The following is a 17,967-nucleotide window of genomic DNA, read 5'->3' as shown; positions in this document are numbered from 1 at the left end:
GGCTAATACTAACAAGATAAATTCTAAGTAAACTTTCCAAAACAAAATAGGCACGTCCATTTCATTGTCAGCTTATTTTTTTAATGCCTTGCTAAGTATTAATCTGTGCCCAACAATCTTTTGAATTGAAGTTTAATTTTTTTTTACATAGTCTGAAGTCCCCCTTTAAGATTTTAATTATTATTGCCGGTGATTTGGAAAAAAAAAGTTGAAACTCAATGATTTGTAAAAATGTTTGATGCTCTCTCTTTGATGTTTCCATCCCTCCAAAAGAAAAATCAGAACTTAACTTTTTTCTTGGCGTGGCATGGAGTTTGACTTCCTGGTTCAGGCTTTCTAAGGTCTCAGTAAGGATTTGTTAACGAGATGCATGGATGCATGCTTTGTTAACATGGGTCTCAAATCTCCCCCGAGGGGTTTTCAGGCTGAGAGAAGTTTCTAATTACTGCTTGTTTCAGTGATCACAAAGCAAGTGTAGGTATGTAATGAACAGCCTTTAGTTCCTGTAGACTGCACACCCAGCCCCTTGCAATCTAGTGATGGCCAACACATTATATTTAACAGTGACCATTCCACATTCTTCAGCTTAATGTTAAAGGATCGTGCTCCCAGCTCCAGGTAGACTCAGCAGCATAAGACGTGCGTAAACACAGGTTGCCTTGGCAAATGTTCCCAGTTGTGGATTATGTTTAGATTTAGATTTAGAGATACAGCGCGGAAACAGGCCCTTCGGCCCACCGGGTCCGCGCCGCCCAGCGATCCCCGCACATTAACACTATCCTACACACCCTAGGGACAGTTTTTACATTTGCCCAGCCAATTAACCTACATACCTGCACGTCTTTGGAGTGTGGGAGGAAACCGAAGATCTTGGAGAAAACCCACGCAGGTCACGGGGAGAACGTACAAACTCAGTACAGACGGCGCCCGTAGTCAGGATCGAACCTAAGTCTCCGGCGCTACATTCGCTGTAAGGCAGCAACTCTACCGCTGCGCCACCGTGCCGCCCTCTTAGAAGTTCTCTCTTAGATGCACCTGCGATGGGAAAGGTTGTCCCAAGATCCAGGGAAGCAACAACACAGATGCAATCCTTGGGTCTTTCATTGGGTGTCTAGATTAGTTGAGTTTTAGTTTAATTTTTAGTTTAGTTTAGTTTGGAGATGCAGCACGGAAACAAGGCCCTTCGGCCCACTGAGTCCGCACCGACCAGCGATCCCCGCACGCTAACACCATCCTACACACACTAGGGGTGATTTACATTTATACCAAGCCAATTAACCTTCAAACCTGTACGTCTTTGGAGTGTGGGAGGAAATTGAAGATCTTGGAGAAAAACCACGCAGGTCACGGGGAGAACGTGCAAACTCCGTACAGACAGCACCCGTAGTCGGAGGTATCACAAAATGCTGGAGTAACTCAGCGGGTCAGGCAGCATCTCTGGAGAGAAGGAATGGGTGATGTTTTGGGTCGAGACCCTTCTTCAGACCTGTCCTTCTCTCCAGAGATGCTGCCTGACCCGCTGAGTTACTCCAGCATTTTGTGATCCCATCGATTTGTACCAGCATCTGCAGTTATTTTCCTGCACCCATAGTCGGGATCAAACCCGGGTCTCTTGTGCTGTAAGGCAGCAACTCTACCGCCGTGCCTCCATTATTATTGAACGGATGTAGATTGTGGGGATGAAGATTGATTCATATATTTCTGTGCCATCTTATCTACAGACATTAAATTTTCCTTTGATTTTTAAACTGTAAACAATATTTAGTAAACTACCACATGGATCGGCACAAGTTCACAGTTGCAGGTTTACGAGAGTTTTCTAAAAGTTGCACTTAAATCTTTTCAAGTGTCAGTTGCAATTGCCTCATTATAAGTACTTTACAGCACTTTGCCACTAATTCCTTTACTTGCACAAATTACAGTTTCATTCCATAAGGTCACATGGATGTCTTCACATAATCCCTTTACATTTAATTAGTTTACTTGCTTGGAAGCAGCAGTAACTCAACCAGCCATACTTTAATCCAGGTTTAAAATATTCGTGGCATGCATGGGGGCTTTGTTCGGGAGTCTGGACTCGAATTCCCTTCAAACCCACGACCTACAATGTCCTTAAATGAAGGTGAACACGGGAAGAGTTTCACCGCATTTAATTTATCTTAAATCGATCCACCGGAGAAGATTTCGAACGAAGGATAGAACAAATGAGGCCTCCTTTTGAAATGGATTCTACAGGCAATTAAGGCTAGGCCGAGCCCGTGGAATTCTTTGCCGCAGAAGACTGTGGAGGCTACTACAGTCAGTGGATAATTTAAAGGCGGAGATAGATAGATTTAGACAATAGACAATAGGTGCAGGAGGAGGCCATTCGGCCCTTCGAGCCAGCACCGCCATTCAATGTGATCATGGCTGATCATTCTCAATCAGTACCCCGTTCCTGCCTTCTCCCCATACCCCCTGACTCCGCTATCCTTAAGAGCTCCATCTAGCTCTCTCTTGAATGCATTCAGAGAACTGGCCTCCACTGCCTTCTGAGGCAGAGAATTCCACAGATTCACAACTCTCTGACTGAAAAAGGTTTTTCCTCATCTCAGTTCTAAATGGCCTACCCCTTATTTGTGATTAGGACGGATGGCAGGAGTTATGGGGAGCAGGTTAGAGAATGGGGTTAGGAGGGAGATCAGCCATGATTAAATGGCAGAGTGGAGCTGATGGGCCGATGGCCTTAATTCTGCTCCTATCCTCGTACTCAAATTTTTTTCCGGTGAGAAGCAGCATTGATCTTCACAGCTTGGATATCATTGCATGAGTCTGAAGAAGGGTCCCGACCCATCCTTTTACTCCAGAGATGCTGCCTTACGCGATGCGTTACTCCAGCACTTTGTGTCTATCTTTATCCAATAATTCCTATCTCCACCACCCCATGGCCGCCATTTTGTCTCCCTTAGATAGACACAAGATGCTGGAGTAACTCAGCGGGACAGGCAGCATCTCTGGAGAGAAGGAATGGGTGACGATTCTGAAGAAGGGTCTCAACCTGAAACGTCACCCATTCCTTCTATCCAGAGATGCTGCCTGACCCGCTGAGTTACTCCAGCATCTTGTGTCTTTCTTTGGTGTAAACCAGCATCTGCAGTTCCTTCCGACACATTTTGCCTCCCTTTCTGGATTCAACCACGCAAACAAAAGCATCTCACTATACCTTGGTACACGTGACAATAATAAAATATCCATGTAGGCAGCCTGCAACCTAATGGTATGAATATTGATTACTCCAACTTCAAGTAACCCTTGCATTCCCTCTCTCTCTGTCCCTCCCCCACCCAAGTCATACCAGCTTTAAAGTTATCTTCTTGAGTCTCATTGTCTGTACTCATTCTCACCGAACAAACAGCTAACAACGGCCTGTGTCCTGTACCATCGTTACTTTTTAGCATTTCTTTCATTCATTTAGAAACATAGAAACAGAGAAAAGTAGGTGCAGGAGTAGGCAATTCGGCCCTTTGGGCCAGCACCGCCATGGCTGATCATCTAAAATCAGTACCCTGTTCCTGCTTTTTCCCCATATCCCTTGATTCCGTTAGCCCTAAGAGCTAAATCTACCTCTCTCTTGAAAACATCCAGTGAATTGGCCTCCACTGCCTTCTGTGGCAGGGAATTCCACAGATTCACAACTCTCTGGGTGAAAAAGTTTCTCCTCATCTAAGTCCTAAATGGCCTACCTCCTTATTCATAAACTGTGACCCCTGGTTCTGGGCTCCCCCAACATCGGGAACATTGTTCCTGCATCTAGCCTGTCCAATCCTTTAAGAATTTTATGTTTCTGTAAGATCTCCTCTCATCTTTCTAAATTCCAGTGAATACAAGCCCAGTCGACCCATTGCATCTCTACTGCCAACCCTTTAAGTATCATTTGCCAGTCTACCCAAGCCAATTCCCGTCTCATGCCTTCAAAGTCTCCTTTCTTTAAGTTCAGGACCCTTGTCTCTGAATTAACCGTGTCATTCTCCATCCTAATGCAGAATTCCATCATACTGTGGTCACTGTTGCCCAAGGGGCCTTGCACAACAAGATCGCTAACTAATCTTTCCTCATTACACAATTCGCAGTCTGCCCTCTAGTCGGTTCCTCTGCATAATGGTTTAAAAAACCATCCCGTCTACATTCCAGGAAACTCTCCTCCTCAGCACTGTTACCCATTCCTTCTCTCCTGAGATGCTGTCTGACCTGCTGAGTTACTCCAGCATTTTGTGAATAAATACCTTCGATTTGTACCAGCATCTGCAGTTATTTTCTTATACTGTTACTAATTTGGTTGGCCCAATCTATATGTAGATTAAAGTCACCCATGATAACTGTTGTACCTTTGCTACACGCATCCATAATTTCCTGCTTGATGCTACCCCCAACCTCCTTCCTGCTGTTTTGTGTAAGAAAATAACTGCAGATGCTGGTACAAATCGAAGGTATTTATTCACAAAATGCTGGAGTAACTCAGCAGGTCAGGCAGCATCTCAGGAGAGAAGGAATGGGTGACGTTTCGGGTCGAGACCCTTCTTCAGACTGATGACGTTTCGGGTCGAGACCCTTCTTCAGACTGATGACGTTTCGGGTCGAGACCCTTCTTCAGACTGTTTCAGAAGGGTCTCGACCCGAAACGTCGCCCATTCCTTCTCTCCTGCTGTTTGGTGGTCTTTACACAACTCCAGCAAGCGTTTTCTGCCCTTGGCTATTTCGCAGTTCTACCCATACTGATTCCACAGCATCCAAGCTAATGTGTCTCCTTGCTATTGCATTAATCTCCTCTTTAACCAGCAATGCCACCCCACCTCCTCTTCCTTTCTGCCTATCCTTCCTGAATATCGAATCCCCCTGCATGTTTAGCTCCCAGCCTTGGTCACCTTGGAGCCATGTCTCCGTAATTCCAACTATATCATATCCCTTAACTACTAACTGCGCATTGAATTCATCCACCTTATTACCAATGCTCCTCGCACTAAGGCACAAAGCTTTCAGGTTTGTTTTTCTTACCTCCCTTCTGCTTCTGTCCTCCTTTTATGGCCCTCTGTTTCCTTGCATTGGTTCCCATCCCCCCTGCCCTTTTAGTTTAAACGTGGCCTTTCCCACACACTCTTTTTATTAACTGCACGCATGCACTTCCAGAGGAGGCTGTTGACCTCACCTCCCCACTGTTTATTTTTAACCCACCTGTGTAACACTAGCACACCTGCCTGCCAGAATGTCAGCCCCCCTCCAGTTAAGGTGCAACCCGTCCCTTTTGTACAGGTCACCCCTGCCCCAGAAGAGATTCCAGTGATCTAGAAATCCCTGTCCCTGCACCAACTCCTCAGTCACACATTCAGATCCCCGATCTCCCTGTTCCTACCCTCCTACTAGCACGAGGTACTGGAAGCAACCCAGAGATAACCACCCTAGAAGTCCTGCTTTTCAGCCTCCTACCCAGTTCTCTGCACTCACATAACAGAACCTCCAAATGCTGGAGTAACTCAGCGGGACAGGCAGCATCTCTGGAGAGAAGGAATGGGTGACGTTTCAGGTCGAGGCCCTTCTTCATACTGAGAATCAGGGGAGAGGGAGACAGAGATATGGAAGGGTAAGGTGTGGGAACGAGACATCAAAGGGGACGTAGATCAAGGAAGATGTTGTAGGAGGGAACAGCCGATGTTGGCCAAAGCCGAAGATAGACACAAATAGAGAATGTCAGGTGTGAAAAGGACAGATCAAAGCAGACGATAATCAAAGAAATGTATTTATTCACAAAATGCTGGAGTAACTCAGCGGGTCAGGCAGCATCTCAGGAGAGAAGGAATGGGTGACGTTTCGGGTCGAGACCCTTCTTGTCTCGAACCGAAACGTCACCCATTCCTTCTCTCCTGAGATGCTGCCTGACCTGCTGAGTTACTCCAGCATTTTGTGAATAAATACCTTCGATTTGTACCAGCATCTGCAGTTATTTTCTTATATCAAAGAAATGTAGAGTGGTTCATTGTTAGCTGAGGGGATGGTGAGTAAATCAATGTAATATTTTAATATAACAACGTACAATCAGTAAAATGTAATCAGAAGGGCAGTGAAACTAGTCAGAGAACTCGGGTGGGGTAGGGATGGGGAGAGAGAGGGAAAGCAAGGGTTATGAGTTTGGCAACGCACAGTGCTCATGTACTATGAAACCTCTTATTGTCTCTCTTAATGGATGGATTGCCATTGCTGAGGGTGAACATTGACAGATGATCAAGGTACTATACCCTGAACTTACCAAGGTAATTGTCGTCCTCCGGTTTCCTCGAATAACTATGCTGCCGCACATCAATGTTTGTAGCGCCAACTGGTATCCGTACGACCACATTGTAGCCTGGGGAATATCAAAATCTGTTCTCATTACACACTTCAAATACGGTGCAAGGTTAAATGTTACCCAAAATGTACATATCACGCTGATACGTGAAAAACGGTCGTTTTCACGATGTGCGGGAAGGAAACGCGGGCGCCAAGGCCGCTACACGGTCAAAGACAGCAGCCACGGACTCCCCAGAACAGCGGCTAGAGACGACCTCACCAGTGGACACTGTGGAAGGATCTGCCTGTCACGTAGGCCCAGTCAGTCACACGAGGAAAGGTAACCACAGATGGAAAATCCCCCTCTCCAAGCAGGACAACGCCAAGCCACACCATCATCTCTCGCTGATGGACGGATGCCAGAGAGAGAGAGAGAGAGAGTGAGTCCAGTTTATTGGCTATATTTAAGAGGGAGTTAGATGTGGCCCTTGTGGCTAAAGGGATCAGGGGGTATGGAGAGAAGGCAGGTACGGGATACTGAGTTGGATGATCAGCCATGATCATATCGAATGGCAGTGCAGGCTCGAAGGGCCGAATGGCCTACTCCTGCACCTATTTTCTATGTTTCTATGTTTCTATGAGAGAGGAAGGAACTGCAGACGCTGGTTTACACCGAAGATAGACACAAAATGCAGGAGTAACTCGGCGGGACAGGCAGCATCCCTGGAGAAAAGGAATAGGTGACCTTTCTTCAGATGGGGTTCTTCTACTGAAGAAAGGGTCTTGACCCAAAACGTCACCTATTCCTTCTCTCCAGAGATGCTGCCTGTCCCGCTGAGTTACTCCAGCATTTTGTATCTATCTTCGGTGTAAACCAGCGTCTGCAGTTCCTTCCTGCACATAATGAAATCTACCGGTTTTCATGTATCGATGTAGAAACATGGAACTGCAGATGCTGGTTTACCAAGGGAACGACAGAAAATGCTGGAGTAACTCAGCGGGTCAGGCAGCACCTCGGGACTTGGGGAGAGTGGATGTGGAGTGGACAGGTGACGTTTCGGGTCGTGATCTTTCTTCGGACTGATCTGTCGTAAGGTCATAAGTGATAGTAGAATTATGCCATTCGGCCCATCAAGTCTACTCCGCCATTCAATCATGGCTGTTCTATCTCTCCACCCAAACTCCATTCTCCTGCCTTCTCCCCATCGCCCCTGACACCCACACTAATCAAGAATCTATCTATCTCTGCCTTCAAAATATCCATTGACTTGGCCTCCACAGCCTTCTCTGGCAATGAATTCCACAGATTCACCACCCTCTGACTAAAGACATTTTTCCTCATCTCCTTCTGAAAAGAACGTCCTTTAATTCTGAGGCTGTGACTTCTGGTCCTAGACTCTCCCACTAGTGGAAACATCCTCTCCACATCCACTCTACCCATGTCTGAAGAAGGGTCCCGACTCGAAACATCAATTTGGCGCTGAGAACGAAGAGAGACTACCAGGTCTATATTGAATACTTCAGTAACGTTGCCGGCGCCCAACACGTTGCGACCCTTTGCGAACTTTGTGTGTTGTGTGCAAGACAAAAAATGTTCACTGTGCCATGTACATGTTCAATGGTTCTTCATTGTCACATGTACTGAGGTACAGAAAAATTATTTTCTGTATAGAGTCGAGTACTAGTATTATTCTACATAAGCACTTAGATACATCTTAGATAAGCATCTCAGATACTGTACAATAAAGTGTCATCATCATCACCATAGAATGTCTACTTGCATCCTTAAAATTAATTGAAATTAATAAGGCAATAAAGCACTTACCTGCAGATACACAAAAAAAGCTGGCTCATCTCACAAGGTCAACAGTTGACCAAGTTGTCATGAGGTCATAAGTGATCGGAGCAGAATTAGGCCATTCGGCCCATCAAGTCTACTCCGCCATTCAATCATGGCTGTTCTATCTCTCCACCCGAACCCCATTTTCCTGACTTCTCCCCATCGCCCCTGACACCCGCACTAATCAAGAATCTATCTATCTCTGCCGTAAAAATATCTGAAGTCTGAAGAAGGGTCTCGACCCGAAATGTCACCTATTCCTTTCCTCCGGAGATGCTGCCTGACCCCGCTGAGTTACTCCAGCTTTTTGTGTCTGTCTTCGGTTTAAACCAGCATCTGCTGGCTGATCCATTCCTACCTCCACAATGCAATTACTTGATAACTACAGTAATGGATTTCTTACCGTAGTGGACGGTGCTAAAGGTGCCTGCTATTGTCTTGCATGAGGAGTTGTCCCCACCACAAACACCACACTTATCCCTCCGTGCTTTCGAATTCAATACGTGGTCACATCCAGCTTGCTGTGGAAAAAGATACAGTGCACGTAACGATTTATGCGAGACCTCAAATAAACTAATAGACAATAGACAATGGACAATAGGTGCAGGAGTAGGCCATTCAGCCCTTCGAGCCAGCACCGCCATTCAATGCGATCATGGCTGATCACTCTCAATCAGTACCCCGTTCCTGCCTTCTCCTCATACCCCCTCACTCCGCTATCCTTAAGAGCTCTATCCAGCTCTCTCTTGAAAGCATCCAACGAACTGGCCTCCACTGCCTTCTGAGGTAGAGAATTCCACACCTTCCTCCGGCTCGAAAAACGTAGGTGAATCTGCAAGTGAGTTGTGTAAATGTTCCCCACGTTGGGGGAGCCCAGAACCAGGGGGTGGGGTGGGGGGATCACAGTTTAAGAATAAGGGGTAGGCCATTTCGGACTGAGATGAGGAAACACTTTTACAGCCAGAGAGCTGTGAATCAGTGTAATTCTCTGCCCCAGAGGGCAGTGGAGGCCAATTCGCTGGATGTTTTCAAGAGAGAGTTGGATTTAGCTCTTAAGGCTAACGGAATCAAGGGATATGGAGAGAAAGCAGGAACGGGGTACTGATTTTGGATGATCAGCCATGAATGGCTGTGCTGGCTCGAAGGGCCGAATGGCCTTCTCCTGCGCCTATTTGCTATGTTTCTATTTACCCGGCAGAGTCCTTGCACACACACGTCGTTGGTATCTGGCCCGCAGAGAGTGCCGTCTGTAACTCTGTCCCTGAGCTGGTAGTACACAGTCGTTCCAGCCACCCTGCAGAACAACTTGCAGCGATCCTTCATCAGAACTGTGAAGGAAACAAAAGACTTCAGGTTTTAATGACACCTTTCGCTTTTTATCTACATACTAAAACTCTCGTTTGTTTGTTTGTTTGTTTGTTCCTGAACTACAGCCAAACCGGTACACGATAACGCGACAATTTTAGGCCCACCTTACTCACCGTCGTCCCTTTGGTGCTAATGGAAGAAGTTTCATTGAGATCGGTGTTATGTTTTTAAAGTTATTCACATTTTAAAGTTTAAATCTATCTCCTCGGGAGAGAGGGGGGAGGGGAGGGAGGGGAGGGAGGGGGAGGGAGGGGGTGGGAGGGGGTCGAGGGAGGGAGGGGGGGAGGGAGGGGGTGGAGGGAGGGAGGGAGGGGGAGGGAGGGAGGGAGGGGGGGGAGGGAGGGGGTGGAGGGAGGGAGGGGGAGGGAGGGAGGGATTGGGGAGGAGGGATGATAAGGTGTGTTAAGGGGGATGGAGTTGGGGGAGGGGGAGGGGAGGGGGAGTTGGATGGATGAGGGGGAGGGGAGGGAGGAGGGAGGGGGTGAGGGAGGGGGAGGGAGGGAGGGGAGGGGGGGAGGAGAGGGTGCTGCATCAATGCAGGAGAGGTTTGGGCCCAACGGGTCCACTTGGTCTAGTATTAATCTAAATGTAAAATACAATTTTAGTTTTTTTAGATTTTAGATTTTTAGAGATACAGCACGGAAACAGGCCCTTCGGCCCAACGGGTCCGCGCCGCCCAGCGATCCCCGCACACTAACACTATCCTACACACACTAGGGACAATTTTTTTTACATTTGCCCATCCAATTAACCTACATACCTGTACGTCTTTGGAGTGTGGGAGGAAACCGAAGATCTCGGAGAAAACCCACGCAGGTCACGGGGAGAACGTACAAACTCCGTACAGACGGCGCCCGTAGTCAGGATCGAACCTGCGTCTCCGGCGCTGCATTCGCTGTAAGGCAGCAACTCTACCGCTGCGCCACCGTGACCGCCGTTTGGTAGTTTTAGTTTTAGTTTTTTTAAAGAGATGCAGCATGGAAAGAAGCCCTTCAGCCCTCCCAGCTGTCACCCGTACACTCATATTATATCATATACATACAGCCGGAAACAGGCCTTTTCGGCCCTCCAAGTCCGTGCCGCCCAGTGATCCCCGTACATTAACACTATCCTACACCCACTAGGGACAATTTTTACATTTACCCAGTCAATTAACCTACCTACCTGTACGTCTTTGGAGTGTGGGAGGAAACCGAAGATCTCGGAGTAAACCCACGCAGGTCACGGGGAGAACGTACAAACTCCTTACAGTGTAGCACCCCACACTAGTTCTACCCTACGCACACTGGGGACAATTTACAACGTTTGCCAAAGCCAAACACTGAGCTGAATACTGGTGACCACTAGCATGAAGTCCAAAGTGTGTAACAATGTTTGAGAAAGCAGACATTAAAAAACCTTATTCATATCTTTCTTCCTCAGACGCGGGATCAGAAAGCAGATTCAAAAGTGTCACTTGACTTGAGATTTTCAGAGATACAGCGCGGAAAAAGTCCCTGCGGCCCACCGTGTCCGCGCCGACCAGCAATCCCTGCACACTGACTAACCTAAACACACTAGGGACAATTTTACAACCTAGCGAAGCCAATTACAAACAAGTGCGGCTTTGGAGTGTGGGAGGAAACCAGAGCACCAGGAGAAAACCCACGCGGTCACAGGGAGAACGTGCAAACTCCACGCAGACTGACACCCAAGGTCAGGATTGAACCGGGTCCTCTGGTACAGTAAGGCAGCAACTCTATCGCCGCGCCACAATGCAACCCTTTAATTTAGTTTATTGTCACGTGTACCGAGGTACAGTGAAAAGCTTTTGTTGCGTGCTAACCAGTCAGCGGAAAGACAATGCATGATTACAATTGAGCCGTTTACAGTGTATAGATACATGATGAAGGGAATAGCGTGAATAATATTCATGGCAAGATAAAGCCAATAAAGCCCGATCAAAGAAAGTCCCAGGGGCTCCAATGGGGTAGATTGTAGTCCCATACAGATTTGTAGGTTAATTGGCTTTGGTAAATTAACCTACAAATTGTTCCTAGTGTGTAGGATAGTGCTAGTATACGGGGTGATCAGTGTTCGGTGTGCACTTGGTGGGCCGAAGGGCCTGTTAATTGTTTAGCAAAAAAAACTGCAGATGCTGGTTTAAATCGAAGGTAGTCACAAAATGCTGGAGTAACTCAGTGGGTCAGGCAGCATCTCAGGACAGAAGGAATGGGTGGCGCTTCGGGTCGAGACCCTTTCCTCAGACTGTTAATTGTTTAGTTTTGTTTAGAGATACAGCGCGGAAACAGTCCCTTCAGCCCACCGAGCCCGCGCCGACCAGCGATCCCCGCACATTAACACTACCCTATGCACACTTGGGACAATTTACACGTATACCAAGCCAATTAACCTACAGACCTGCACTTCTTTGGAGTGTGGGAGGAAACCGAAGATCACGTGGAAAACCCATGCAGGTCACGGGGAGAACGTACAAACTCTGTAAAGACAGTGCCCTTTTACAGGATCGAACCCGGGTCTCTGGCGCTGTGAGGCAGCAACTCTACCGCGCCACCCATTGTAAAAAGAAATTGTGATTCGTCCCTGATGTGTAGGATAGTGCTAGTATATGGGGTGATCGCTGGTCAGTGCGGGCTGGGTGGGCCGAAGGGGCGTGCTGTATCTCTGAAGTCCAAAGTAAAGTCTTAGGTCAATACTCACTTCCACTGTATTTGGGAACCCATCGAACATTTGGAGGTAGGCCGTTAATGTTGAAGTGTTTGCCATCAAACTGTGTGCACTGCTCCCCTCGGAAGTCCTTCTGTTGCTTTGGACAGTGTTCCGTGTTGCAAGATCGGAATTTCATCCTTCGGCCCACACAGTACTTCCCTCCGTTCCGCGGCCTAGGAACAGGAAATGATCACCCGGTGCCCACTCACAGAATATCAACGGCAAACATTGAATCTGCAGTATTGAGTGGATGCTACGAGTTCACAACTCCCATCACCGTTTCCAGTTTTATGAAAAGCATTTGATGGCACTGGGCCTGTACTCACTGGAGTTTAGAAGGATGAGGGGGGACCTCATTGAAACTTACCGAATAATGAAAGGCCTGGATTGAGTGGATGTGGAGAGGATTTTTTTTTTAGATTTAGAGATACAGCGCAGAAACAGGCCCTTCGGCCCACCGGGTCCGCGCCGCCCAGCGATCCCCGCACACTAACACTATCCTACACCCACTAGGGACAATTTTTACATTTACCCAGCCAATTAACCTACAGACCTGTACGTCTTTGGAGTGTGGGAGGAAACCAAAGATCTCGGAGAAAACCCACGCAGGTCACGGGGAGAACGTACAAACTCCGTACAGACTCCGCACTAGGATGTTTCCACTAGTGGGAGAGTCTAAGAACAGAAAGCACAGCCTCTGAATAAAAGGACGTATCTTTAGCAAGGAGATGAGGAGGAATCTCTTCAGTCACGGGACAGAAGGTTATAAGTGACAGGAGTAGAATTAGGCCTCTCAAGTCTACTCCGCCATTCAATCATGGCTGATCTATCTCTCCCTCCTAACCCCATTCTCCCGCCTTCTCCCCATAGCCCCTGACATTTGTACTAATCAAGAATATATCTATCTCTGCCTTAAAAATATCCATTGACTTGGCCTCCACAGCCTTCTGTGGCAATGAGTTCTGCATGAATTCATAAATGAATATAAAATAACGAATATAAAATATTTGCATCATCATGTTGTTATCCAATTCCATTTAGATATTTAAATAATAAAAAATAAATAAAGACCAAAAGAAATAGGAGCGGATTAAGGCCCATCAAGTCTTCTCTGCCATTCACCTGCCATCTCCCCAGAACCTTTGACACCAGTACTAATGAAGAATCGGTCATTCTCCACTTTAAAAATACCCAATGATTTGGCCTCCACTGCCGTCTGTGGCAATGAATTCCACAGGTTTACCACTCATGTACAGACTTTCCGCTGACTGGAAAGCACGCAACAAAAAGGCTTTTCACTCGACCTCGGCACACGTGACAGTAATAAACGAAACTAATCACTGGCTGAAGAAATTCCTCCTCCTCTCCTTTCTAAAGTTATGACCTTTTATTCTGAGGCTGTGCCCTCTGGTCCTAGACTCTCCCACGACTGGGACCCTCCTCTCCACATCCACTCTGTCGAGACCTTCCTAGAACCCCATGCCACCAAATCGACAATCCATTTGTCTTTCAGATCCCGATAAGGAGTTAATCGTGTAGGAAGGAACTGCAGATGCTGGTTTAAGCCGAAGATAGACGCAAAACGCTGGAGTAACTCGGCGGGTCTCCTAGGGGGCTTCTCCAGAGAAAAGGAATAGGTGACCTTTCGGGTCGAGACCTTTCTGTGAGTCAGAGGAAAGGGAAACCAGACTTACAGAATATACAGAATACGTATAAAATTATAAAAGGTCTGGACAAGCTAGATGCAGGAAAAATGTTCCCAATGTTGGGGGAGTCCAGATCCAGGGGCCACACAGTCTAAGAATAAAGGGGAGGCCATTTTCAATACATTCAAAACTCCGCTGCCCGTCTACTCACACACACCTCGACCCGTGACCATATCACCCCCGTCCTTTATAAACTCCACTGGCTCCCCATCCCCCAGAGAATCCAGTACAAAATCCTCCTCATAACCTACAAAGCCCTCCATAACCTGGCCCCATCCTACCTGACCGACCTCCTCCACAGGCACACTCCCACCTGCACCCACCGCTCTGCCGCTGCCAATCTCCTATCCCCCCACATCCGGACTAAACTCAGATCCTGGGGGGACAGGGCTTTCTCCATCGCTGCTCCCACCCTATGGAACTCACTACCCCAAACCGTTAGAGACTCCCCCACACTCACCACATTCAAAACATCGCTGAAGTCTCACCTGTTCAGTACTGCCTTCAACCACTGAAGGTCACCTCACCTACTGTCTCCTTTCTCTGTTCATTTATTTATTTACTTATTTATCTATTTATTCATTTCCCCTATGTTCTCAAAATCTCTGTAAAGCATCTTTGAGAATATGAAAAGCGCTATATAAATAAAATGTATTATTATTATTATTATTTAAAACTGTGGTGAGAAAAAACTTTTTCACCCAGAGAGTTGTGAATTTGTGGAATTCTCTGCCACAGAAGGCAGTGGAGGCCAATTCACTGGATGAATTGGATGAATTTAAGAGTGAGTTAGATCGAACTCTAGGGCCTACTGGAATCAAGGGATATGGGGAGAAGGCAGGCATGGGTTACCAATTGTGGATGATCAGCCATGATCACAATGAATGGCGGTGCTGGCTCGAAGGGGCAAATGGCCTCTTCCTGCACATGTTTCTATGTAGAAGATACATAGAACAAATGAATGATGGTGGGTGGTGAATTTATGGAACTCATTGCCACAGAAGGCTGTGGAGGCCAAGTCAATGGTTATTTGTAAGGCAATGATAGATGGATTCTTGATTAGTGCAGATATCAGGGGTTACGCAGAGAAGGTAGGAGAATGGAGTTAGGATGGAGAGATAGATCAGCCATAATTGAATGGCGGTGTCACTTGATGGGCCGAATGGCCTAAATCTGCTCCTATCACTTAAGAAAGCTTTGCAAAAAGCAACAACGATCAAGGAAAGATAGATGTTTGGCACTGCGATCAAATGTGCTTACTCTGGTTTGTTGCATTCTCGAACTGCATTTTTGATGCCACCACCACAGGTTCTGGAACAGGAACCAAATGGACTCCAGGGTCCCCACGATCCATCTACTGCAGCAAGCTCCATGGGATCCTTGGCAATGCACACGCCATGCTTGCAGTGCTACGGACACAACGATTACACAGAAATTAGTTCTCACTTTGAAAGCTGCAAGTCATAGAAACATAGAAAATGGGTGCAGGAGGAGGCCATTCGGCCCTTCGAGCCAGCACCGCCATTCATTGTGATCATGGCTGATCATCCACAATCAGTAACCTGTGCCTGCCTTCTCCCCATATCCCTTGATTCCACTAGCCCCTAGAGCTCTATCTAACTCTCTCTTAAATTCATCCAGTGAATCGGCCTCCACTGCCCTCTGTGGCAGAGAATTCCACAAATTCACAACTCTCTGGGTGAAAAATAGTTTTTTCTCACCTCAGTTTTAAATGGGCTCCACTTTATTCTTAGTCCACAGAACTGTCAAATACATTGTTCCATTTTAATGACAAAAAATCACGTGAAATGTGAATGTTAGTGAGGCACGGTGGCGCAGCGGTAGAGTTGCTGCCTCACAGCACCAGGGCCCCGGGTTCCATCCTGACCACTTGTGCTTGTCTGTACAGAGTTTGTACGTTCTCCCCGTGACCTGCGTGGGTTTTCCCCGACAGAAGGCACAATGATCAAATGAATATTGTGAGCAATTTTGGGCACTAAATCTGAGGAAGTATCCAGAGGAGTTTTACATGAATGATCCCAGGAACGGGTAGGTTAACCTGTGATGAGCGTTTGTCAGCACTGGGCCTGTATTCGCTGGAGTTTAGAAGAATGAGGGGGGACCTCATCAAAACATACAGAATAGTGAAAGGCTTGGATAGAGTGGATGTGGAGAAGGTGTTTCCACTAGTGGGAGAGTCTAGGCCTAGAGGTCACAGCCTCAGAATTAAAGGACCTTCTTTTAGGAAGGAGACGAGGAGAAATGTCTTTAGTCAGAGGGTGGTGAATCTGTGGAATTCTTTGCCACAGAAGGCTGTGGAGGCCAAGCCAGTGGATATATTTAAGGCAGAGATAGATAGATTTTTGATTAGTACGGGTGTCAGAGTTTATGGGGAGAAGGCAGGAGAATGGGGTTAGGAGGGAGAGATAGATGAGCCATGATTGAATGGCCGAGTAGACTTGATGGGCCGAATGGCCTAATTCTGCTCCTAGATCTTATGATTTCCAGTGGAATTTATGTATTCCAAACTTGACATGCTTGTAGCAGGAGGAAACACATCAGTGTCAAACGTTATCTTTCTCTGCTTCTCCGACAGAAGGTACGATGATCAAATCCCCAAGTGACATTCTCCCTTTGATTTCCCTAATTACCTGCTCCAAAATTCGCTGTGCAGTGTTGTCTCTGAACTGCTGTGGAACAAGCAAGATTTAAAAAAAACCCATCTTAATGAGAAATCACTAAAAACCAAAACATGCCCAGTGAACAAACCGAGAACACATTAGCAAGAGCAACTGAATCAAAGATACAAGCAGCGTGATATATATGAAAGAAAGACCATTCTTGTAATAGTTTCAATTCACTTTTTGCTGGTCACCTGCAGTAGCAACAACAAGCCTTTGAGAAAAGCAAAAAGACTAAATCATTCAAACAAATAAATTTGCTTCAGACAAAAGGGTCTCAACCCGAAACGTCACCTATTCCTTTTCTCCAGAGATGCTGCCTGGCCTGCTGAGCTACTCCAGCATTTCAGTTTAGTTTAGTTTAGAAATGCATCGCAGAAACAGGCCTTAACGGCCCACCGAGTCCGCGCCGACCAGCGATCCCCGCACACTAACACTATCCTATGCACACTAGGGGCAATTTACATTGATGCCAAGCCAACTAACCTGCAAACCTGCACGACTTTGGAGTGTGAGAGGAAACCGAATATCTCGGAGAAAACCCACGCGGTCACGGGGAGAACGTACAAACTCCATACAGACAGCGCCCGCAATCAGGATCAAACCCGAGTCTCTGGCGCTGTAAGGCAGTAGCTCTACTGCTGCGCCACCATGCCACCCATGAGCCATGGTGTGTCTATCTTCAGCATCGGCAGTTCCTTCCCACACAAATAAATTTGCTTCACTGCTAGATTATGTTCTTTGATAATAATAGCTTTAATGTATTGAAGGATCGCCTTCAAGAACAGACTCAATTCATTAAAGAATGTTGACATATATCCGTAATGTTAAAACTGCATCATATTAAATAGCTTAAAAGTGAAAGTTTTTCACAATTTTTCTCTTTAAGTTCAGCAAATGTTATCAGCAAGCTAATTTTTTAGTTGTAAGCATATCGGGCGGCACAGTGGCACAGCGGTAGAGTTGCTGCTTTATAACGCCGGAGACCCGGGTTCGATCCTGACTATGGGCGCTGTCTGTACGGAGTTTGTACCCTCGCACAATTTATGATCGGACTTTACGGGCTTTACCTTGCACTCAAAGTTATTCCCTTATCATGTATCTGAACACTGTGGATAACTTGTTTCCACACAGTGGCGGGTGTGTGGAACAAGCTGCCAGAGGAGGTAGTTAAGGCTGGGACTATCCCATCGCTTAAGAAACAGTTTGACAGGTAAATGGATAGGACAGGTTTGGAGGGTTATGGACCAAGAGCAGGCAGCTGGGACATTGTTGGCCGGTGTGGGCGAGTTGGGCCGAAGGGCCTGTATCCACACTGTATCACTCTATGACTCTATCTATGACTCTATGTATTGTCTTTCCGCTG

At 46.8% G+C, this 17,967-nt stretch overlaps 1 protein-coding gene across 1 annotated transcript in view; it reads right to left on the bottom strand.

Moving 5' to 3' along the window:
* The window catches only part of adamts9 (ADAM metallopeptidase with thrombospondin type 1 motif, 9), a 205,378-nt gene that overhangs the window by 113,327 nt on the left and 74,084 nt on the right, over nt 1-17,967 (bottom strand). The window contains exons 12-16 of the mRNA XM_078414557.1: nt 15,181-15,329; nt 12,206-12,387; nt 9,329-9,465; nt 8,541-8,658; nt 6,278-6,373 (exon numbers count right to left, since the gene is read on the bottom strand). Coding sequence (XP_078270683.1) covers nt 6,278-6,373; nt 8,541-8,658; nt 9,329-9,465; nt 12,206-12,387; nt 15,181-15,329 — 682 coding nt within the window. The remainder of the gene's footprint in view (nt 1-6,277; nt 6,374-8,540; nt 8,659-9,328; nt 9,466-12,205; nt 12,388-15,180; nt 15,330-17,967) is intronic.

The sequence above is a fragment of the Rhinoraja longicauda genome, chromosome 17 (genome assembly GCF_053455715.1).
Source record: "Rhinoraja longicauda isolate Sanriku21f chromosome 17, sRhiLon1.1, whole genome shotgun sequence".
NCBI lineage: Eukaryota > Metazoa > Chordata > Chondrichthyes > Rajiformes > Arhynchobatidae > Rhinoraja > Rhinoraja longicauda.
Note: the sequence above shows the minus strand (reverse complement) of the source record. Positions and strands in the feature narration are given on the sequence as shown.